At 25.8% G+C, this 23,715-nt stretch overlaps 12 protein-coding genes across 12 annotated transcripts; 5 read left to right on the top strand and 7 right to left on the bottom strand.

Annotated features, from left to right (window-relative positions):
• Positions 1-1,212: 1,212 nt before the first annotated feature.
• Positions 1,213-1,677, top strand: SRAE_2000036800 (DIX domain-containing protein; the record flags this gene model as incomplete). The annotated part of the gene is made up of 3 exons (XM_024651189.1): positions 1,213-1,482; positions 1,533-1,622; positions 1,672-1,677. The coding sequence occupies 3 exons, from the start codon at positions 1,213-1,215 to the stop codon at positions 1,675-1,677; spliced, it is 366 nt and encodes a 121-aa protein (XP_024504891.1).
• A 2-nt stretch (positions 1,678-1,679) lies between these two features.
• On the top strand, positions 1,680-3,641 carry SRAE_2000036700 (Segment polarity protein dishevelled; the record flags this gene model as incomplete). The annotated part of the gene is made up of 3 exons (XM_024651188.1): positions 1,680-3,090; positions 3,135-3,259; positions 3,306-3,641. 3 exons carry the CDS (start codon positions 1,680-1,682, stop codon positions 3,639-3,641), a joined length of 1,872 nt encoding a protein of 623 aa, XP_024504890.1.
• A 1,067-nt stretch (positions 3,642-4,708) lies between these two features.
• Positions 4,709-6,218, top strand: SRAE_2000036600 (Seryl-tRNA synthetase; the record flags this gene model as incomplete). The annotated part of the gene is made up of 2 exons (XM_024651187.1): positions 4,709-4,844; positions 4,891-6,218. The coding sequence occupies 2 exons, from the start codon at positions 4,709-4,711 to the stop codon at positions 6,216-6,218; spliced, it is 1,464 nt and encodes a 487-aa protein (XP_024504889.1).
• A 110-nt stretch (positions 6,219-6,328) lies between these two features.
• On the bottom strand, positions 6,329-7,462 carry SRAE_2000036500 (Peptidase S1 domain and Peptidase S1A, chymotrypsin-type family and Trypsin-like cysteine/serine peptidase domain-containing protein; the record flags this gene model as incomplete). Its single annotated transcript, XM_024651186.1, has 1 exon — positions 6,329-7,462. One exon carries the CDS (start codon positions 7,460-7,462, stop codon positions 6,329-6,331), a length of 1,134 nt encoding a protein of 377 aa, XP_024504888.1.
• Positions 7,463-7,601: 139 nt separating this feature from the next.
• SRAE_2000036400 (DNA-directed RNA polymerase II subunit RPB4) lies at positions 7,602-8,080 on the bottom strand (the record flags this gene model as incomplete). The annotated part of the gene is made up of 2 exons (XM_024651184.1): positions 7,602-7,966; positions 8,005-8,080. 2 exons carry the CDS (start codon positions 8,078-8,080, stop codon positions 7,602-7,604), a joined length of 441 nt encoding a protein of 146 aa, XP_024504887.1.
• A 204-nt stretch (positions 8,081-8,284) lies between these two features.
• SRAE_2000036300 (Hypothetical protein) lies at positions 8,285-8,614 on the bottom strand (the record flags this gene model as incomplete). Its single annotated transcript, XM_024651183.1, has 1 exon — positions 8,285-8,614. The coding sequence occupies one exon, from the start codon at positions 8,612-8,614 to the stop codon at positions 8,285-8,287; it is 330 nt and encodes a 109-aa protein (XP_024504886.1).
• An 889-nt stretch (positions 8,615-9,503) lies between these two features.
• Positions 9,504-10,635, top strand: SRAE_2000036200 (Hypothetical protein; the record flags this gene model as incomplete). The annotated part of the gene is made up of 3 exons (XM_024651182.1): positions 9,504-9,573; positions 9,622-9,734; positions 9,775-10,635. 3 exons carry the CDS (start codon positions 9,504-9,506, stop codon positions 10,633-10,635), a joined length of 1,044 nt encoding a protein of 347 aa, XP_024504885.1.
• Positions 10,636-10,700: 65 nt separating this feature from the next.
• Positions 10,701-15,041, bottom strand: SRAE_2000036100 (Argonaute/Dicer protein, PAZ domain and Stem cell self-renewal protein Piwi domain and Ribonuclease H-like domain and Protein of unknown function DUF2650 family-containing protein; the record flags this gene model as incomplete). Its single annotated transcript, XM_024651181.1, has 5 exons — positions 10,701-10,942; positions 10,986-11,060; positions 11,767-13,069; positions 13,107-14,948; positions 14,991-15,041. 5 exons carry the CDS (start codon positions 15,039-15,041, stop codon positions 10,701-10,703), a joined length of 3,513 nt encoding a protein of 1,170 aa, XP_024504884.1.
• Positions 15,042-15,293: 252 nt separating this feature from the next.
• On the top strand, positions 15,294-16,262 carry SRAE_2000036000 (N-glycosylase/DNA lyase; the record flags this gene model as incomplete). The annotated part of the gene is made up of 2 exons (XM_024651180.1): positions 15,294-15,364; positions 15,416-16,262. 2 exons carry the CDS (start codon positions 15,294-15,296, stop codon positions 16,260-16,262), a joined length of 918 nt encoding a protein of 305 aa, XP_024504883.1.
• A 44-nt stretch (positions 16,263-16,306) lies between these two features.
• On the bottom strand, positions 16,307-16,675 carry SRAE_2000035900 (Hypothetical protein; the record flags this gene model as incomplete). The annotated part of the gene is made up of 1 exon (XM_024651179.1): positions 16,307-16,675. One exon carries the CDS (start codon positions 16,673-16,675, stop codon positions 16,307-16,309), a length of 369 nt encoding a protein of 122 aa, XP_024504882.1.
• Positions 16,676-16,953: 278 nt separating this feature from the next.
• SRAE_2000035800 (Epidermal growth factor-like domain and EGF-like calcium-binding domain-containing protein) lies at positions 16,954-18,058 on the bottom strand (the record flags this gene model as incomplete). Its single annotated transcript, XM_024651178.1, has 3 exons — positions 16,954-17,514; positions 17,554-17,799; positions 17,837-18,058. The coding sequence occupies 3 exons, from the start codon at positions 18,056-18,058 to the stop codon at positions 16,954-16,956; spliced, it is 1,029 nt and encodes a 342-aa protein (XP_024504881.1).
• A 4,496-nt stretch (positions 18,059-22,554) lies between these two features.
• Positions 22,555-23,655, bottom strand: SRAE_2000035700 (AT06125p; the record flags this gene model as incomplete). Its single annotated transcript, XM_024651177.1, has 1 exon — positions 22,555-23,655. One exon carries the CDS (start codon positions 23,653-23,655, stop codon positions 22,555-22,557), a length of 1,101 nt encoding a protein of 366 aa, XP_024504880.1.
• Positions 23,656-23,715: the final 60 nt, after the last annotated feature.

Below are 23,715 nucleotides of genomic sequence, written 5' to 3'. Positions count from 1 at the left end.
ACTTCTAGAATAATATGTCCTACTGCGAAGAGTAGTCATAAAAATATGTATTAAAAGCGATATAATAGTTTGATGGCCAAACGTTGTAGACAAAACTGTCGCGATCTGCCTAACTTTCACTGCCTCTTACTGAAAAGTAATGCAAATATAGTGGATTTAAGGATATTGGCAGACACAGCAAATATTAGTGCACAATACTTATTTTGTACGATTGTATCGAGAAATTATTTTTTTTTATAAACTTTATTTTATCACTGTTTGAAATACTCGATATATGATAATTTTACAATTCAAAAAGATGGATCAAAAAATAAATAGATAACATAACTTTATTAATTTTGATATTTATTTAATTTCTTCTTTACATAAAATTTTTATAAATTAAGTATTTATTATAAATTAATTTTAAAAATTTTAAGATCAATAAATAGAAAATTATAATAATGCCATTATCCTTTAAATACTATTGTATAAAATTTTTCTAAAATTTATTACCAACCTCCAAAATAATACATAAATATTTTTATTGTTCATTTATTCTACGCGCCACATTTTTTTAATTTAACTCACTACAAAGTATTTCTAACTACATCGATTGCCAAGTTACCAGCTGCATTATATTGTAGTGATGAGGAAAATCATCTATTTCAACTTAATCTCTATACACATCATATAAACATTTCTTTATTATGCGATTTAAAATATAATTTCGTAACTTTTTACGCTAATTAAAAAAGAAGATTAACACGTTATTATTAATATTATTATTATTATTATTAGATATAAAGTAACTTTCCTTTTCTTTCTTTTCTTAATTTATTCTCTATTGTGGCATAACAGTCTACTTTGCCAATACATCATGCAATAATAAATAACTGTATTAGATGCCACAATTGACCCGCCAACAAAAAAGATAACGTTATAAGCTATTAAATAGTTTATGACGTGTTTTATAAAGTATATAACTTATTGTTTTTAGAAACGATTACATATAAAAAATTTATTTTTTTTTTTTTATCAAATATACTCCAATAAATATTGGTATTATTTAACTTTAAAAATAAGTAATATAATATTTTTAAAATATTATTTAAGTAAATCGATATATATGTCTACTTTCAACTAAATTTTATGTTATTAAAATTTTTTATCATATCATAATACTTTATTTATTTTATAGATTTATTTATTTTTACATACTATTATAAAAAAATGGCCCAATCAGGGTCTTCACAGGATGATTCACCTCAAAATACACAACAAACAAATTCAGCTTCATCAATTACATCTTCTAGTGATCATGAAGATGCTAATACAGTAATTGAAAAATTATCTGAAAGGATTGCCTCTATAAATCATGAATCATCTGGTGCTTTTAGTGATGGCGATGGTCTAAGTGATATAAGCATGGGTAATATACCAGTTTTGGGAACCTTAAAACGAAGTACTGGTAATGGTTCACAAGCTTCTTTAGTTACAAAAGTAAGATTTTATATATTTTTTTTTAATTAAAATACAAAAATAAAATTTAGATTTACTATCATATAGATGATGATCAAACACCATTTTTATCTGAAATTCCGGTTCCACCTGATCGTTGTACTTTAGCTGATTTTAAACGGGTATTAAATAAATCAAATTACAAATTTTTTATAAAACTTATTGATCCAGAAATAAATATGGAGGTAAAAAGAGAGTTAAAAGATGACAGTGAACTTATTGCTAAAGCTGAAACAAATAATATATTATATTTATTAACATCTGAAGGTAGTACTGTTTCAGAAGCAGTAAATCATAATATAAGACCTTTAAAATCTATACATAATGTTCCTGCTCCAGCACCTAATGGTAGTATTTTTGGAATGAATTCAATAGATGCTGTTTATAAGCAAGCAAGGCATGCTTTTGATAATAGTATGATGACAACAGATTCTGAATCTTTTATAAGTTCTATAAGACCGGTTGATGATTATAAACATTCTTATGGTACTAGGAATAATCGTTTGTTAATGGGTTATGGAAGAGGAGGTAGGAGAAATCAGTTTGATGATACAGAATCAGAGTTTCGTGCTCTTTCTGATGATGAATCTAGAGTATCAACATCAACAGATATTACTTCAGTATCAAGACAACATTTATATAGGAGAAGAAAAAATCGAAAGAAATATCGTCAACCTTCGAGAGCGTCATCATTTACTTCAATTACTGAATCATCTATGTGTTTAGATGTTATTACAGTAACTTTAAATATTGATACTGTAAATTTCTTAGGAATATCAATTGTTGGTCAAAGTTCAGCAAGAGGGGATAATGGTATATATGTGGCTAATGTTATGAAAGGTGGTGCAGTGGCATTGGATGGTAGAATTGAACCAGGTGATATGATTTTACAAGTAAATGATATATCATTTGAAAATTTTACTAATGATCAAGCTGTTGATGTATTAAGAGGTGCTGTAGCAAGAAAAGGACCAATTAAATTAACAGTAGCAAAAAGTTTTGACTCAGGTGCAAAGAGTTGCATTAACAAACCAAATATTAGAGAGGAACCTGTTCGACCTATTGATACAGAAGCATGGATTCAACATACAAATGCTATGTGTGAACTTATGAAGAAAGGTGTTGGTATGCCAAGTATTTTGGAAGGTTCCGAAGGTGCTCCTACACCTGTTCCTGGGCAACGTGGTCCTTATCACAATGTTGTTATTAATAATGGAAGACAAAGTGGATCTCTAGTTACATCAAATGATTCTGATGGTACACCTAGCACAGTTATTGGAATGACTGCAAATCAACATCATCTACCTCAACAACAGCAAAAATTGTCTATTGGAATGGATCATAGGCAAATTTTAAGAACTATGGCTATGCCAAATTCAGGTTTAGATATTAAAGATAGGACTTGGCTAAAGATACCAATTCCAATGTGTTTTTTAGGATCAGATTTGGTTGATTGGTTAATAGAACATGTTGATGGTATACGTGATCGCAAAGAAGGAAAGAAATTTGCATCAGAATTATTAAAGGAGAAATTGATATCACATGTTGTTAATAAAAACAATTTTACTGAACAATGCTACTATGTATTTGGTTAGCTTTTATTAAATTAGCATTTATAAATTATCTTTTTTTAGCCAACAATCAAGATATACTTAATGATGGAGGATATTTACCACCACCACCACCTGGTATTACAAGTATTGGGACGTTGTCTCAAAATGGACAATGGACAAATAATCATCACGGACCACCATCAATTGTAAGTTATTATTATTCTAATTAATTTTTTTTAATATAATTTTTAGATTTCTGGTTATGCTTCTATGCCAATTTCTCCATTTCCAGGTCAGAATGTAATCTTGCCTCCACGTGTTCCAGTAGATCTTCATTCACAAGCTTCAGGTACTTCAAATGATGGTAGTTCAAGTTCAGAACATCGTCGTGTTAAGCAGTCAAAAGTAATACTTCCACCTGCACCCTCATTAAATTCAGTACCGACACATTATACATCAACGGGAGTTTTATTAAAAAATGGGGTTCCAACTAGAATTGATCAAATGCCAAGTGACTTGTCAGGAAGTAGACAAAGTTTTCGAATAGCAATGAATAATCCATATGAATTTTTTATTGATAATTTGTAAATATTTTTTTTTTCAACTCTTAAATAAATAAATATATATAGGTGTAATTGGTGTTGATTAAAATATATTTTAATTTTTAAAGTTTTAATATTTTTATTTTCATGTATATATAATTTTAAAAACATAGAAAGATAAAAATTCTATATATAAATTACGGTTAAGATATCTATTTTTTACAAATAAGAATCAACGTTTTAATTACGTTTTGATCAAAAATAATCTTAACTCTTTTATAATAATAAATTTAATGAAAACAACTAAAAAATCAAAAGAAAATTACATTCTGCTAACTGTGAAGAGAATGAACAAGGCGTAGTGAAAATAGATGACTTTTTAAGAATGAAAAAGAAACTTTGTGGTTAAATTTGCATGTTATTCACTATTTTTAAAGATAAAATATTTTTAAATGTAAAATAATATTTTACTTTTTTTTTATTTATTTGGAAAAAAAAATAATAAAATTATTTATTCTTATGGAATTAAAACTAATCATTATAATTGTACCATATCATTAATATTTTTGTATAAAAACCGTTTTTTTTATAAATGTTTGAATGTACCTTTTCCATTTATTTGTTTTTGTTAAAATAACATATTTTTAAAACGTTAAACTATATTTGAAAATAAAATAAGTCTAATTTAATCAACAATTTATAATTTAAAGAAATTTTTTTTTACTTTAAAAAATCTATTATTAATATTTATTTAATTTATCTCATTATTATCTACATTTTATGTTTAACTTCAGAAATAAATTTATTATACATTAAAAATGATTATAGAATAATGAAAGATTTTGTATTTTTTCTTTTTTTTTTGTCTTATTCGGATTTATCACTGACAAATATGTGAAATGTTGGAGTAATGCATATTTAAATCAACTAATGTTGAGAAATTCCTATGAATTCTAGGATTTGGTTTTTTTTCAAATATTTATATATCAAAAAAAAAATTTAAATATATTTTTATCTTTTAAAATTTATACATTTTAATTACAGTATTCTTATTTATTGAATATTTATCTTTAAAGTATTAAATTTTTTAAAAACATATTTTAGGTATTTGTGATGGTTCTTAATATTGAGTCTTTTCGTGAAGAGAAAGGTGGTGACGTTGCCTTGATAGTTGAAAACCAGAAAAAACGTTTTAAGGATGTCAGTGTTGTTGATGAAATTGTAAAATTTGACAAACTTTGGAGAGAGCGTATGTTTTTTTTTTTAATTTTAATATTATAACAATTTTTTTAAAGAACGTTTTCAATTGGATGGATTAAATAGATCTAAAAATGTAGTAAATAAAGTTATTGGAGATAAGATGAAAAAAAAAGAAAATCAAGGACCAGAAGATTCTCCTGTACCAGAAGAAATTTTAAAAAAACTTGATTCACTTTTAGCTGATGATTTAAATACACTTAATGTTCATGCTTTAAAAAAGATAAGTCCATTAATAGATCAAGCTTCAATTCAATTAAAAATTGATATGACTGAGTCTGAAAAAAAGCGTGACAAATTACTTGTATCTGTTGGAAATTGGCTTCACAAATCTGTAGTAGTCAGTAATGATGAGGATGACAACGAAGTAGTTAAAACTTTTGGAGATTGTGAAACAACTAAAAAATATTCACATTTTGATCTTGTTACAATGATTGATGGTTATGATTCAGAACGGGGTGTTCGTGTTGCTGGTTCTCGTGGCTATTTTCTTAAAGAACCACTTGTTTTCTTAGAATTGGCTTTAGTACATTATGCTCTTCAAATGCTTAGTGATGCTGGGTATACAGCTTTATATCCACCATTTTTCATGAGAAAAGAAATTATGTCAGAGGTAGCACAACTTTCACAATTTGATGAAGAACTTTATAAATTAAATGAAAAAGGAAGTAATGAGAGTGAAGATAGTGGTGATGACAAATATCTTATTGCTACTTCAGAACAACCAATAGCAGGTTTTCATAAAGATGAATGGTTGGGAGCAGAAGATCTTCCTATAAAATATTCCGGTTTTTCAACATGTTTCCGTCAAGAGGCAGGTTCACATGGTCGTGATACTCGTGGAATATTTCGTGTACATCAATTTGAAAAAGTTGAACAATTTGTAATATGTTCTCCACGTGATAATATTTCATGGGAAATGTTTGATGAAATGATTAAAAATGCTGAAACATTTTATCAAGCTTTAAAAATTCCTTATCGTATTGTTAATATTGTTTCTGGAGAATTAAATTTAGCAGCTTCAAAAAAATATGATCTTGAAGCATGGTTCCCAGGTTCAAAAGCTTTTAGAGAACTTGTATCATGTTCTAATTGTACTGATTATCAAGCTCGTAACCTTAAAATTAGATTTGGAAGATCTAAAAAAAATAATAGAGAGATTGAATATGTTCATATGCTTAATTCTACTATGTGTGCAACGACACGTGCTATGTGTGCTATTATGGAGAATTACCAAACTCCAGATGGTATTTTGGTTCCAGATGTTTTAAAACCATGGATGCCAAAAAAATATAAAGAAATCCTTCCATTTGTCAAAGCAGCACCAATTGATATTGAATCTTTAAAGACAAAAGACAAGAAATAAAAAAAAATTTTTCAAATCCTTTTTCATTATTTCTGTTAAAATAAATATTTTATTGGTATATTTTTAAAATGTTGAATTGATATAAATTTTATAAAAAATTTAATTAAAAGTTATTCATTTTTAAAAAATTTTTTATACATATTATTATGTTGAAAAACATCAGTATAAAGTTGATAGTTAGTTGCAACCCAATCTTTTCCAACTAAACATGATGCCGCTTTAGAAACAATACCTACTAGTATTGTTTGTTCTTGTTGATAAGATTCAATATCTTTATGTTTTATAAATAGACCACTACCACTATCACCATCACAAATTCCTTCATCAACTTTATCATATACACAAATATATCCTTTGCTAGCAGGAATTGAAGATTTTATGCGACAGGCAGGATAGGTAATTAATACACCAACCTCAAGTTTTTGAATTTTATTTTCATTGTATTCAAAAGGATTATTAATTTCAATATTATTTTGAAAAAAGCTATTTTGATTAAACATCATTCTTTCTTCTCTGTAAGGATTTCTACCATAACCAACAATGTAAAAATTCGATGAATAAATTGTATACATAGGTGGATAAAAAATAGGAAGACATGCATAGCCATATCCTTCTGGAATATATTCATCCAACTCCAAAATGGCAAAATCGTTTTCTCCTTGACATTGAATATTTCCGCTATCTGAAAATGATGGTAGTAATATAGACCGAATACGACGTCGTAGATTAGGAAGGTGAAACCCTTCTAGTGTTTTATCAATAAAATTACTAGTCTCATCACCTGGGTAATTAATAAGAACTTCTAATTTTTGAATATCATTTTTATTTACTTTTGATGAATGACAATTTTCAACTATACAATGAGCTGCAGACATTATATAATTTCTTGCTACAAGTGTACCACCACATATAAATTTATTTAAATAGTATATTTGAACAGACCATGGTTCAAAAGCTATTTTTACTTTTTTACCTCCCATAATTTTTTGTTCAATATGTAATTTTGATTTTACAAAATTTTCTGTTTTAATATTCTCTTTATTATCATATAAATTTGTTCCACATATTTCTTTATCATGTATAGCTAAATTAAGTTTAATTGACTGAAGTCCTGTATTTGATTGATCATTAACTATAAAATAATCACCATTTCCAATTAAGTTTTTTATATAAATAGCTTCATTAAAATCAGAATATACATTATTTAATAAAAAAAAGAAAAATAAACATTTTAATAAAAACATTTTTTTATCTTAAATATTTATAAAGATAAAACAATATATATTTTAATAAATATATTTAAAATTTAATTTTATTGAATTTATGAATATATAATTAAAAATGATTTTAAATGAATACAAATGAAAACAAAAAAGTAATGAATTATTGAAATGTTTTTTTATGAATAACTTCTTTCAAAAATTCTTCCAAAGCATCGTCGTCAATTTTTGCTTGCAAACTTGGTATTAGAGATTTAGCTTCTTCGGCAGTTTCAGGTAAAAGATTTGCAAGCTGAGCAATTTCAAATTTATGCATAATATCTGCTTTTTGACCAAACAATACTCTAACGGCACGAATAGCTTCACGGTTTTTGAAACGTGCTAAACGTCTAGTATATTCAAGTGTCTTTAAAAAAACAGGATTTAATTCTTCAATCTCTTCTTTCTTTTCATTTTGTTGTCTCCTATGATCAAGGAGAAGAAAAACTTCAGATGTCATTAATGTATCAGAACTGGCAACCTCAAATTCTAGAAAAGGTATTAAAGAAAATAAATAAAAAATATACCTTTAGGAAATAAAAGTTCAGCAGCATCTTCCAAAACACCTTCACTCTCCATTTTGCCATCATTATGACTAACCATTGTTAAAAAATATAAAAAAAAAAAAATTTACAAAGAAATGAAATAAAAGATACAAGTTTAAAATATATCCAAATAAAAAATTCTATTGGAATAATGTTTATTAATAGGTTATAAAAAAATTTACAAATAAAACCATATGAATTCGTTAGATTATATTAAATATAATTTTAGTTATAATTTGGATAATTTAAATGTTTTTATTAATTACTTCTTTTGTACAACAATAATTTGTGGAGTTCCATCAGAATTATCTTTAAGTTTATTTTGCTTTTGTAAATCTTCGACAACCTTTTGAATTTCTGTCATTGGAATTGATGTTTTCGAATCAGAAGTGGATTCCTTTTTATGTCTTTTTTTACTTTTATTCTTTTTAGTTTTGAAAGCAATTCTTCCTTGAGAGATAAGAACAATAATCATTGTTGCTATTCCAAGCATAAATGATACTATCATTAAAAGGAGTTTTGATGTTGCTTCGTTTCCACTTTCATTCATATGCATACTACTATGATAATTGCCATTTGCTCCATTCATCATTAATTTTATATTATTTAATACAAACTAATTTATAATTGTATTAAATATTGTTTATTAAATCTTTCTTTTAATCTAATTTTTTAACATTTTGTTAAAAACAAATTTTATATTAATGTCAAAAATTATTTTTTATTATTATTAAAAATTTGTCTAGCAACTTTTATGATATTTATTCTTTTCAAAATAAAGTATAAGTTGGACAAAATAAGTTTATAATTTATTATAATATTGTAATTTTATAAATAAAAATAAAAAATTTTATTTACTTATATATAACATATATTTAGAAGATCAAAAGGTAAATACTTTTCAAAATTTAATATAATTTAAATGAAATTAACAATTTTAATAGTTTTTTTTTTTAAATAATTTGTAGAAAATTTATCATATTATATAAAATGAAAATATTGTATATAAAGTTATTATACATTGATAAATAAAAAGATAATTTTATTTACATTTTAATATATATATTTAAATGGAATATAAAAAAAAATTAAATTATAGTAAAAATATATTTTTAATTATCTTATTTAGATGAAAAATAAAAACATTATAACTATTATAGTCAAAAAAAAAATACATTTGGAGCAATACTTTAATGCTTAAAAAAAGTATATTAAAATTTGAAACACTTATAATTAGTAAAAATGTTAGCCTTTAAGTTATTAAATTCCACTTAAATTTGACTTTAACTACATTTCCTTTCCTATTAATAAATCAAACATTTATGTTTATCATTTCCGGGAAATAAATAGACTCTAAATGTTTACTGTTTTAGAATGAGGAACAATTTTAAACTAAAATAATGCTAACAACCTTAAGAATAAAATTTTCTATATATAATGAAATTTTTTAACTATTTCCAAATTTTAAGTATATAATTAAAATGTTTATTTATTTAATTTTATGTATTATATTTAATTTTTCTACATCAATACCTATTTCACGAAATAAAAGTAATTTTTTAATTGAAGGTGAATTAAAGAATCTTAATTTTCGTGAAGGTTGTCTTAAAACAACAAGATGTTCAGAACCTAGATTTCAATTAAGTTTATTATCAAATAATAATCAAGATGCTATAAGAATAGATGCATCAATTGATAAAAATATGCAAATTGTATGTAAAATTTTATCATTTATTTTATTTTATTTTTTAGCTTTCAAAAATAAAACTTTCAAATTTGTTTTTTGGTCAATCAATTTCCACTTTAACACTTTCTTCTACAATAATAGGAAAAGATCCAATTTTTAAAATACCTGTTGAATGTGATTTTTCTTCACAAACAGATATTCTTGAGCAATCAATTTTATATGGTACAAATTTTTTAGAAATTTCAGGTAAATGCTATTCAGCAATCATAGAAATAAAAAGAACTAATAGTGAAGATTATTATTATAATAAAAAATTCAATAATCAGGATAAACAAATGTATTCAGTAACATCAAATAAAACATTAACTAATATTTTAAATGTAGTATTTATATTAATATTAATAATTACTTTTATGATTATATCAAGTTATATAACAATATTATTGATGAGAGAAAGAAGCGAAAATACGGTATGTGGAAGAGTAAGAAGAAATCAAGAAGTAAATGCTTTTAACGATATTAAAGTACCACCATATGCAATTCGTCAATTTAAAAAAAACAAATCAAATTATGGATGCAGAGGAAAAAAAACATTATCAACAATTTATGAAAGTGATGATGAAACACCAAAAAGAATTCCTATTGTATCACAAAAAGATTCTAGTAATTGTCATAGATTTTCTATTTTAGAAAAATTAAGAAAAAATGATAATGATAAAGTAAATGAATGGATGGATCAAGGATATGTTAGATCATCCTGTATTATAGAACCTACATCATTACATTCTTCAGAAAAAGATTCAGGAATGCCTGGTAGTAGTATAAATAAAAATGCAACACCTAGTGATTGTGGAACATCATTATTTGGAGGAGCTTCTGGAAGAGAAGATGAAATTTATATTGATGTAAAAAATATAATTGTTTAAGTTAGAAAATTATTTCATTATAATTTTAATATTTATAGTTGTAATTTTTAAATTTAATAAAATATTTAAATAGCGTCGGGTCTTCCTGTTCTGACACCTGGAGTATATCCACTTCTTGGAGGTTGCCTTGTTTCAATAAAATTATTTGTTTTATTTTGAAAAACTTTTTTCCATAAACAAATACCGAATATCAATAAAATAGTTATTGAAGAAGTAACGAGTAAAAAAATAACCCAATATCTTAAATTTGTACAACATTGATGATGTAGATCTCCACAACATTCTGAATACGTCAAAATTCCATCTTCTAAAATTATTAAAAATTAAAATCAAATATTAAATAAAAACACCTTCACATTGTGGTCCAAGAAGATATCCTGGACACCATAAACCCATAGCTTCTTGTGTACCAATAACAGAATAAACTCCATTAACAAATTTTATATTTAATAAAAATAGATTTAAATAAAAAATGAAGTTTATCATTATATATATTTATTGAGAAAAAAAAATCAAATAGAGGTAAAGTTGAAGTAAAATGAAATCAATGAATATATAAAAGAGAATGAAAAAAGACGTTAAATGTGAAGGTCATTAAAAGGAAATAATGTATACTCACGGTCATATAAACGTTGCTATTTTTAAACAATTATAAAAAGAAGAATTAGGACATTGTTAATCTCTTCTTCCTATCACTATTTTAATTTATCAATTGTATATTATTATCCTTTCTATGATAGTGATTACTTCGTGCCATCAAATTATAATTATTGTAATTATATAAAAAGCTTTTCCTTTACCGATTACCAATTAATATGTGTTAATAAGTTGTAAAAAATTTTAAATATTATCATTCATTTTCAAGACTATTAATTAAAATGGCATCATACATATTATTATAAAAATGATAATTTTATTGTGCTATCTATGGAGAGATAATTAAAGTTAATAGTCTAGAAAAAAAAAAAGATTACAATATGTATAAAATTGTTTTTAAAACAATAAAATTATTAAAAATAAAAATAAATTATAAGAAATACATTTTGTTTTGCAAAACATCAACAACTTCAACACATTTTTGAAGTAATATATCAAGATCATTTTTGTTTAATGTTTTACAAAGTGTTTTACCTCCTAAGTTTTTAAATAATTCTTTACGATGAGGTAAATGAATTCCTGATGGTGAAACATCATCATATTCATTATCTGTTTCTAAAACACCTAAAGCTCTTTTAACATGAAGTCTTGATCTTGTACAAACTAAATCAGCATAATATACAGGTGTAGGAATTGATACACTTCTATTACATCTTCCAAAATTATGACAAAGATGATAACTTAATGCTTGAATCTCATCAGATGTAAATTTAGAATCATCCCATAAAACATGATAATGAGCAGGTCTACTTGTCCCTTGAATACCAAAATGTGAACAAAGATAAAAGTCAAAACCATCTGAAGATGTAATTCCTGTATCAACAATAGTTCCTGGTGGAATATTTCTAGCTTTTCCAACAGCATCATTTAAATGTCTACAAAACATTCTTGCATGATGCCGTTTTTGAACAACTATATAAGTTATTGGTGGATTGTAATTTGGATCAAATAATCGACATGCATTTCTAATACCAACCATTTCTTTTTTCATAACTTCTTGAAATTGTCCTTCTGAAACACCATCTCTATAAACTAAAATTCTTTTTGGTTTCATTCCAGTACATTCTTTAAAATGTTTGATTCTTATAACCATAGCTTGAACAAGGTCAACAACTTCTTGACGACATTTCTTTTGAACAATAACTGTAGCAGCAAAAGTTTGTGGATACATATCAATATTACCAACAACAGCAGCAACTGATGGTACATGATTTTTCATTTCAATTTGTGTTGGATGAGTTACATCAATACCAATAACTAATGTTGGTTGATTTATAAGATATTTATCATTCATATTATTAGGTGTAATTGCTGCATTTATACCACCTAATTTAAGATTTAATTTAAGTATTAAATTACTAAGTGTTGCTGGAGAAAGCCTAGAAACATTTTTATATAAAATACATTGTGACATAACTCCATAACAAACATCAGAATTTTCTTTTATTGTCATATAAACATCTGCATTTTTACATGGAAGAACTATTATAACAAGACTACAATTTTTTCCCGAATGAACATAATATTCACTTATTTCACGATACAACGTTTTTATTTCAAATGGTACTGCTCTACCATATTTAACAACATCTGGCCAGTTTGGAAATTTCATACCCATTTGTTGAGCTTTCTGAGCTAAGTTTATTGCAAAATTTTGTAATATATGTTCATCTTTAGGAGATATTAAAGCCATTAATGCATAGGATTCACAAGTTGCTGGTAAATATAACGATTGATTATCCATACTCCATGCACCATCTATTGGAAAAACCTTAGTCTAAAAAAAATAAATTTTATAAAATATTTAAACATACATCTATGTTAGGATTAATATTTGGACCATATTGTATACCAGGAGGTTCAATAACTCTTCCAATTACTTCAACCATCTTTGGAGCAATACTAAGACCAAAACTTTTTAAAAATAGATCATTTTCAAAACATGCATCTTTAAATAATGCTTGAATTCTATCTTCTCTTTGTTGAGCATCAACAGCAGCAGCTTTAATAATAGCTGCTGTGTGTTTTTCACTAAGTTTTTTTGTATACTTTTGATGATCTTCTAAGTAACAAACTTCCAATGGAAAATATGTATTTCTATGATATGGACCAACATGTAAACATGGTAAAGATGGATATTTAAGTGAACCATATTTCTTTTGAAAATAATCAGCAACAGAAGTTTTCTCATCTTTGTCACCAACTTTTATGAAAAAAGTAAGTTGATCAGCTGATCCTTTAGTTCCATTAACACGGTACACTCTTTGATGCCCATCTTTTGAACGTACACGAATTTTTAATCCTTTTATGGCGTCATCAAATATCTTAAATTCTGATTCTGTTAAACGATTTATTTCACACAAATTTTCAACTGTCCACGGTTCCTGACCATTTCTCATAAGATATGAAATAGATATTTCATCAAATTTATTATATCCAGAATATGAGTCACAATATAATCCTTTATTTCTATAATTATTATTATATCTAGAACCAAGATTTTTTGAATTACAATTTGTTGATCCATATTTTTCATTTAAAACATCACATAGAAATTGTAAAATTGAAATTTTTGGTTTATAAAAAACTGTATAATCAATATCAACATTAAGAAGAGCTCTATATCCTAATGCTACAAGAGCAGCTGAAAAAAATCCTGTCCAAACTTGTTTAGCACCACCAATTGACAAAGCATCAGCACCATTAACAGGCATACGATAAGCTGATGATTTCCAACAATAGAAATTAGAAGATTGTTCTACAAATGGGCAAGTAAGACTTTGTTTAAAAATAATATCAATAATTTGAATCGGTGTAACAGGACGATGTTGATCAACTGTAGTATAGTCTCTTTTTAAATCTAATAAAACAGGTCCACACCATGTAATATTAACAACAAAAGTAATGCTAGGTCTAGAATCTTTCCAAATTGATACATTTACAAGAATACATTGATGATGCGTATCTCCTTTCATATTAATTTTACCAGCTACATATAATTGGTGGTTTCCATCATAAGCAAGTGCAAATTTATTAGGAAATATCTCAGGATGTTCTTCAACTGCTTTCCAAAATATATTTCTATTTTCATCACGTTCTAAATTACGTGTACCACTAAAAGTAATTTCAACATGATATTGCATAACAACTGGAGCCTTTGAAAATGTTATTTCAAAAAAATTTGTTTTTAAAGAAACAACTCTGCCATTACATCCAAAATTTGGCCTTTCAGCATATTTAATTAATGAACCATTGTCATCTTCATAAGAATATTGTGAAGAATTCGAATTTGTAAAAAACCCTGAAGATGGTTTACTTTTAGTTTCATCATTTGACAACAAAAAATTAATATTATCACTATCATCAGAGGAATATGATGAATTACTTAGATATGTATTTGAATTTAAATTTTCTCCAGTAAATTGAGGTAAAATTGGATAGTCATGTGATGGAAAATTTTCAGAGGATATATCATTAGAAATTTTTTCTGTTGAATGTTCTTGTGGATAATTACATTGTTTTTTAAAATTACTCAAACCATAATTTGTTGAAGAACATGATTTTGATGATAGAAACTCTTTAATAAATGGAGATTTTCTGCTGTAATTATAAGATGTCTTTGAATCACATGAATCATCAAAATTGTTTGTGAAACTCTGAGAAGGATGAGTAATTGTAAGACATTTTTTTTGTCTTACCGGGTAACTATGTAGTTGCCTAGATGATGATTCACAATAATTATTAGACATAGTTAATCTTTAACATAAAAAAATTTTTTTTTTATATTCACAAATAAATGATTAAATTTTGCATATTTCTAATAATTTTAAAATATATTATCACTTTTCTATTGTAACAAATGAATGACATTTATTAATTTTAAAAATACAAAAATTCTTAATAATCATTTCAAAATACTAAAAAGTTATATCCATAATTTTGTCTTAAAAAGAAAAGTTAAACAATATAAAAAATTCAAAAAAAATTTTTTTTTTCTAATTATGCCTGTTATTAATATTCCTAAAAATGTATTGAATCTTGAAATTGTTTTATTTAATGGTCAAAGTTTCAGGTAATATGCATATATGTGATAAAATACTATATTTTTTTTATGACAATTTAGATGGCGATCAAGAAAAACATTAATTTCAACAGAATATTATGGTGTTGCTTATAATAGAGTATGGAAAATTGAACAACTTAATGATAAAACATTAAAATATGAAATTTTACACTCTTTTACAAAGACAAATGAAGACAAAGATCATGCTATATTCAATCATTATTTTAATTTAGATGTTAATGTAACTTCACTTTCAAAAGAATGGATAAATGATAAATATTTTAAAAAAGTAATAAATGAACATCCAAATTTACTTGGAATAAGAATATTAAATCAAGAGGTTTTTGAGACAATAATTTCTTTTATATGTTCTTCAAATAATAATGTACCTAGAATATCAAAAATGGTTGAAAAATTTTGTCAGTTATATGGTGAATGTTTTGAATATGATAATATGAAATTTTATTCTTTACCAAATGTTGAAAAATTACAAAATATTTCTAATTTAAATGAAGTTTTAAGAAAACATTCATTTGGATATCGTGCAAAATATATTGCAGATACAATTTTAATGATTAATAAATTAGGTGGATCCAAATTTTTAGAAACACTTCAAACTAAAAGTACGGAGGAAGCTAGAACACAGCTATTAAAATTTTGTGGTGTTGGTAGAAAAGTAGCAGATTGTATATTACTTATGGGTTTACGTCATTATCATGTGGTACCTTGTGATGTCCATGTGAAAAGATTAGTCAAAAAAAATTATTTATCATCATTAGACGAAAAAAAGTTCAAAGATAAAGATGTACACGATGTACAAGAATTTTTTGAGTTAAAATTTGGAAAATATGCAGGTTGGGTTCAATCAATTTTATTTACAGTACAATTGTTATCATTGAAAATTTAATTGAACTAATACAATAATAATAAACTAGTTATGAAATAATATTTTTATGTTACGGATACATTTGTTACAATAACTACAAGAATAAATACAGCTGGAATCATAATAATTAAAAAAATTGATATAACAAACAATTTGGATTTTATCCTTTTATTTTTGTCTTCTTCACATACTGATTCTGTATCTTGATATCGTACAGTAGTAAATATTGGTGGATGTTCATTTCTGTAGGAAATATATGGGACAAGATATTGAAGACGTGCATATCTATTTTCTCGAAGAATATCATTAAATTCTGAAGAATTTATAATTTCATCATAAGTTGGTAAAGATTCTTTTAATTTATTGTTATCATTAGCCTCTAAGTAATTAGTTTGTGATGAGGAAGTGATAACATTTATTTTGTCAATAGACATGATATTTTGTTTATACTTATTGGATGGGAAAAAAGAAATTTAAATGATAATATTACTTTAATTGTAGAGTTTTTATACGTCATTTTGAATAGGCTGGATGAATTTTGTTGTGTAGGTGTTTATCTATTACTTATGTTATCAAACATAAGAATGTTTATATAAATTTTTTTTATCAATTTTACATTCATAAAATAGATACAAATTTTGATTTTTGGTTTTATTACTGGAATTTTATCATTGTCTGATACTTATGTAAGAATTATGATAAGAAATATTATTTATGAATAATTATTTGTTTGTAATGGTGAATAGTTATGACTATGCCAATCATTTTTACGTACATTATGATTCGCAATACAACTTCCATTTTTTGTTTTTATAAACCCTAAACGACAAAGACAAGCATAACTACCTATATAATTAACACATTCTTGATTTCTTCCACATCTTCCTACTTCTTTTTGGCATTCGTCTATATCAACACATATCTGAAGATCCAAATCATATTCATATTTTCCTTTTTGACAACTGCAAGTTGTATTCCAATTATTTTTAACAATATCTTCAAAATTACGATTTAATAATGTAAAAAGTTCGCAATGTTTCACTATAAGAGAATCTCCATCTTTTTGTGTAGGACATCTATCTAACGCAATGCAAGTTTCACTTCTCTTTTCCCATCTTCCACAACATGGATCTGGACAAAAGCTTTCCTCTGCACATTTCCATGGTTCAAATTCTCCTAATGTATCAATTGGTTCATGTTGACCAAAATAGTTATAGAAAAATTCATCTCTTACAAAATGCTTATTTTTAAAATTGAATGCTTTTGTTGGCCACTAAAATAAATTTTTATAAAATATTTTAAAATAACAAACCTTATTGTATTTAGAATCTACTCTATATTTACAAAATGGTAAATGTTTTAAACAGGGACTTCTGTTTGTCGTCAAAAAACATAATATATATGCTATAGTATAATCTTGTTCAAACATATTATTTGTAAGTTTTTCTGTTATAATTTCTTCATTTAAATCAAATGTTTCTATATCGTTTGTTGGATCTACATGAAAAAAAATACTAGCCCTTGATTCAATTGCTTTTGAGATTGTATCAACACAAATCTATTAAAAAATGTTTATAAAAATGAATGTTTATTACCCATATATGCTCTGTACATGATTCCATTATTTTTGAATCTAACTCAAATTCATAATCAGGAAATAGTTTTGAAAAATCGGACAAACCATTTGGGGCTTTAATATATCTGCGAAAAACTCTCATGTAAGCTGCTATTCGACCTAGTCTAGAAACTGTATCTAACATAGAATAGTATCCACCACGTTCATTAAACCTTGGTATTGGAACAAAACAGGATTTCATTAAATTATTCACAATCGTTTCATTTTTCATGATTTGAAACCAATACTCTCTTGAATTTTTTGAGAATACTTTTTCTTCGAAATCATTAATTTTATTGTTATCGGTACAAACAAGTACAACAATATTATAAATGATAAATAACTTCAAAATTGTTATTCTCATGTGATATTTTATTGTATGTAAAATATTTATTATTTTTGTTTAAAATATATCAATTAAATTATTCAAAAAATGATAAGAATAAATTTAATCATATTAAATTATGAATATAATTAATTTTGTTTAATTTACAATCATTGAAGCGTTTCATATAGCATTATGATAAAGAATAAATTTAAAATGTATGAAAAACGATAATATTCAGTTTTGGTAGAGACATTTTTATAACGACAAGAAATATATAAAAAAAAGTATATTATAAAAAAATTTTTGTTTAAATTAAACTTATCAATTATTTTTTTCATTAGCTATTTGATAAAGAAACTTTAACAAACAACTACCGTTTTTTCTTTAAATAATGAATATTTGAAGTTTTCTTTCTGGTGAAAAAGTTAGTACTGTATTCTTTTAGAAATGTATGATATACATAATGAGTAACAAATGAAACTAGAAGGTACTTTATAAAGCCTTTTCAAAGTAAAAAGGACTACAATGTAAAAAAATAAGAATTTATACATATAAATTTTAAGGATATCTTTCGGAGTCGCTGACGTAATGAATTTAAAAAAATTTAAATAAAAAAGTTCAAAAGGTTTTAAAAAAATTTCTAACATAAATAACCAAAATTATCATATAAATAAATAAAAAAAAATTATACATTAATTTAATATTCGAATTTTCAAAAAAAATTTCTAATTCATACCTGACTCTAAAATTAAGCCATTGTTGCTTATATTCAAAATTCATCCCGTTCCAAAAGCTATCGAATGACTATGGTCGCATATTTAACTTCCAAAAAAAATTGTTTTTTTTATCACATTTTTACAGGTAAAGTTGGAAATCTAGAATATTTTCAGCCACTTTCTGAATCTCTGAAAATAATGATGCTATAGCTCTAGAATTTATTAATCTAGACCTAATTTTGAAAAGAAATCGAATGAAAGTAGTCCCATCATCATAGGATAAGTATTTCTTGAGATATTGAAAAGTCGGGAACAATGAATATTTTAGAAAAATTTCCGCCCTTGGTCATATCTCGCTTCATAATGAAGATAAATGGAAGCAGTTTTCTGCAATCATCTTCTAATGAGTTTTCATATGGGGTCTACCTTCAAAATTTTTTTATATCGTGAACCACTTTCGAGATATAAAAAAATGGTGACAATGGTTTACGCGCGAAAAAATACCAAACACAATATTTCAAGAACGGTTGAAAATTTAAAAATCTTTTCAACGTAGGGTACATTTTAAATCACGAATGAAGCACAGCGCATCCAACTTCATAGACCTGTGACTTCATTAACTTGAGTTATCACTAAATTCTTAAAACTTTTTTTAAAGTATATTTCTTATCATATCTTCATTTTTATAAGTCCTATCAGGAAATGAATAGGCTTAATGAATTTATCGTAAAAAATTGATCTAGAAACAACTGTTTTTTTGCAAAATATCTCATTGTATCATAGAAGTCGAAATTTACATTAAAATATTCCCCAATTTCGCCCTCAACTTTGAATCCTTATAACTCCTGGAGTTTTAATTTTAGTATATTGTTGATTATATTCAAAATTCATCCCATCTCAAGGGTTATCGAATGAATATAGTGGCATATTCAAATTCCACAAAAAGTTGCTTTATTTTGTTCACATTTTTACAGGTAAAGTTGGAAATCTAGAATATTTTCAGCCACTTTCTGAATCTCTGAAAATAATGAAGCTATAGCTCTAGAATTTATTACTCTAGACCAATTTTTGAATAGAAATCGAATGAAACTAGTCCCATCTTCATAGGATAAATATTTGCTGAGATACTGAAAAGTCGAGAACAATGAATATTTTAGAAAAATTTCCGCCCTTGGTCATATCTCCTTTCAAAATCAAGATAAATGAAATCAGCTTTCTGCAATCGTCTTCTGATAAGTTTTCAAGTGAGGTCTACCTTCAAAATATTTTCATACCTTTAACCACTTTCGAGATATAAAAAAATGGTGACAATAGATAACGCGCGAAAAAGTACCAAGTTTCATATCTCAAGAACGGATAAAAATTTAAAATTCTTTTCAACGTAGAGTATATCTCAAATTATGAATAAAGCCCAGCGCATCAAGTTTCATGATTCTGTGACTTCATTTACTTGAGTTATCGATAGGTTCTTAAAACTTTTTTTCAAACATACTTCTTATCATAACTTCATTTTTAGAAGTCCTATAAAGTTGTAAATAGGCTTAATGAATTTTTCGTAAAAAAGTGATCTAGAATAATGTATTTATTTTTATAATTTACAATATTATCATCAAAATCGAGATTTAAAAAAAATATTCCCCAATTTCGCCCTCAACTTTGAATCCTTATAACTCCTGAAGTTTCAATTTTCGAATATTGTTGATTATATTCAAAATTCATCTCATTTCAAGGGCTATCAAATGAATATAATGGTGTATTCAAATTCTAAAAAAAGATGTTTTTCTTTGTTCACATTTTTAGAGGTAATATCAGAAATCTAGAAAATTTTTAGCCAATTTTCATATCTCTGAAAATAATAAAGTTATAGCTATAAAAATTATTTATCTAGACCTACTTTTGAATAGAAATCGAATGAAAGTAGTCCCATCTTCATATGATAATTATTTGCTGAGATATTGAAAAGTCTGGAACAATGAATATTTTAAAAAAATTTCCGCCCTTGGTCATATCTCGCTTCAAAATAAAGATAAATGCAATCAGATTTCTGCAATCGTCTTCTAATGAGTTTTCAAGTGAGATCTACCTTCAGAATTTTTCTATATCTTAAAGCACTTTTGAGATATAAAAAAATGGTGACAATGGATTACGCGCGAAAAAGTACCAAATTTCATATCTCAAGAACCATTGAAAATAAAAAAATGTTTTCAACGTAAAGTATACCTTAATTTACAAAAGAAGCACAGCGCATCAGATTTTATAACTCTGTGACTTCATTAACATGAGTTATCGCTAGATTCTTAAAACTTTTTTTTAAACATATTCCTTATCATAACTTCATTTTTTGAACTCCTATAAAGATGAGAATAGGCTTAATGAATTTGTTGTAAAAAAGTGATCTAGAATAAAGTATTTATTTTTAAAATTTACAATATTATCATAAAAATCATGATTTACAAAAAAATATTCCCCACTTTCGCCCCTCGACTTTGAATCCTTATAACTCATGAAATTTTAATTTTAGAATATTGTTGATTATATTCAAAATTCATCCCATTTCATGGGCTATCGAATGACTATAGTCGCGTATTCAAATTCCAAAAAAAGTTGTTCATTTTTGATCGCATTTTTAGAGGAAAAATCAGAAATTTAGAAAATTTTCAGCCAATTTCTGAATCTCTGAAAATAATAATGCTATAGCTATAAAAATTATTTATCTAGACCTACTTTTGAATAGAAATCGAATGAAAGTAGTCCCATCTTCATAGGATAAGTATTTCTTGAGATACTGAAAAGTCGAGAACAATGAATATTTTAGAAAAATTTCCGCCCTTGGTCATATCTCGCTTCATAATAAAGATAATTGCAATCAGATTTCTGCAATCGTCTTCTAATGAGTTTTCATATGGGGTCTACCTTCAAAATATTTTTATACCTTAAACCACTTTCGAGATATAAAAAAATGGTGACAATGGTTTACGCGCGAAAAAATACCAAACATAATATTTCAAGAACGGTTTAAAATTTAAAAATCTTTTCAACGTAGGGTACACCTTAAATTATGAAAGAAGCTCAGCGCATCAAGTTTCATGGTTCTGTGACTTCATTAACTTTAGTTATCACAAGATTCTTAAAACTTTTTTTTAAACATATTTCTTATCATAACTTCATTTTTAAAAGTCCTATAAAAATAAGAATAGCAGCAATGAATTTCTCGTAAAAAAGTAATCTGGAATAAAATATTTATTTTTAAAATTTACAATATTATCATAGAAATCGAGATTTACAAAAAAATATTCCCCAATTTCGCCCCTCAACTTTGAATCTTTATAACTCCTGAAGTTTTAATTTTTGAATATTGTTGATTATATTCAAATTTCATCCCGTTTCAAGGGCTATCGAATGACTATAGTAGCATATTCAAATTCCAAAAAAAGTTGTTTTTTCTTAAATTTTTTTTTCAAATTTTATAATTATTTAAGACTATTTTTTTTTTGTTATGAAACAATAAAATTTCATAAGTTTCTAATTTTTTGCATATTAAATGTAAAACAAATTGCCCCTTCTAAAACTCAAAAGTACCTTTTTTTAAATATCATAAATTTTAATTAAAAAATCCTTTTTATTTATAATAGAAAGTATAACATAAAATAATAATTATTTTTTCATTATTTGAATAACATCTTCATGATCTAATTTATGAGTTAATCCAACTCTTTGAGGAGAAAACTTAGTAGAAGTACCCCATACAATTGCATATTTAAATTCATTTACAAGAGCTCTATGTAAATTTTGACAACAGTTTTCAACTGTAGAACATCCTCTTAGAATAATACCATCTTCAGGTCCAAGATCGGGTGGATTTCCAGGTTTCTTGGTATATACTCGAATCAAAGCAAGATATTCCCATATTTTCTCTAATAAATAATCCAAATTCAATTTTAAATTACAACTAATAACAACGGAATGCGGCAACCTAGCTAATCTATTTACCTCTTCTAGACTTACAGAATCGATCTTGTTATAAATATATAAACACTTCATGTAAACCCTATTTCCAAGTACAACATCAATAAACTCATCTACAGAAGCATCTTCTCTAAAAACGACATCTGCATTAAAAATTTTGTAAGAGTGTAATATTGTAATTATCAGTTTTTCATTTACTTTTGTCAAAGGAACTGTTTTATTGAATTTAATTCCACCAATTTTTTTTTGCTTATAATAAATATCAGGTGGTTGTTGATTTAAGCGTATTCCTGCACTTTCCAATTCTCTTGTAAGCAAATCTTTTTGAATTTCTCCTTTATGTGCATCTAACATCATCAGAACTAAATCTGCCGATTTACATGTTGCTATAACTTGTCTTCCACGACCTTTACCTTGAGCTGCACCTTCAATAATACCAGGTAAATCAAGTAGTTGAATATTAGCTCCATTATATTCGATCTTTCCAGGAATAGCTGTAAGAGTCGTAAAAGCGTATGCAGCAACAGCTGATTCTGTCTTTGTAACTGTAGATAAAAATGTAGATTTTCCTACACTTGGAAATCCAATAAGAGCACATCTAGCATCACCACTTTTTGTGACATCAAATCCAACTCCTTTTGGACCATTTTTACTTGTGGGCTCTAACAATTCACTTCGTAATTTAGCTAATTTGGCTTTTAAAAAACCCAAGTGCATTTCTGTTCTTTTGTTGACTTGAGTGCGAGATATTTCTTTCTCAATATCACTAATTTTTTCCAAGATACCCATTGTTAATCTGAAATATTAAAGGATTTGACAAATAGATAGAAAATAATAATTAACACGATA

The sequence above is a fragment of the Strongyloides ratti genome, assembly GCF_001040885.1.
Source record: "Strongyloides ratti genome assembly S_ratti_ED321, chromosome : 2".
NCBI classification, from domain to species: Eukaryota; Metazoa; Nematoda; class Chromadorea; order Rhabditida; family Strongyloididae; genus Strongyloides; species Strongyloides ratti.
The sequence above is the reverse complement of the archived record's forward strand: the minus strand, read 5'-3'. Positions and strand labels throughout refer to the sequence as shown.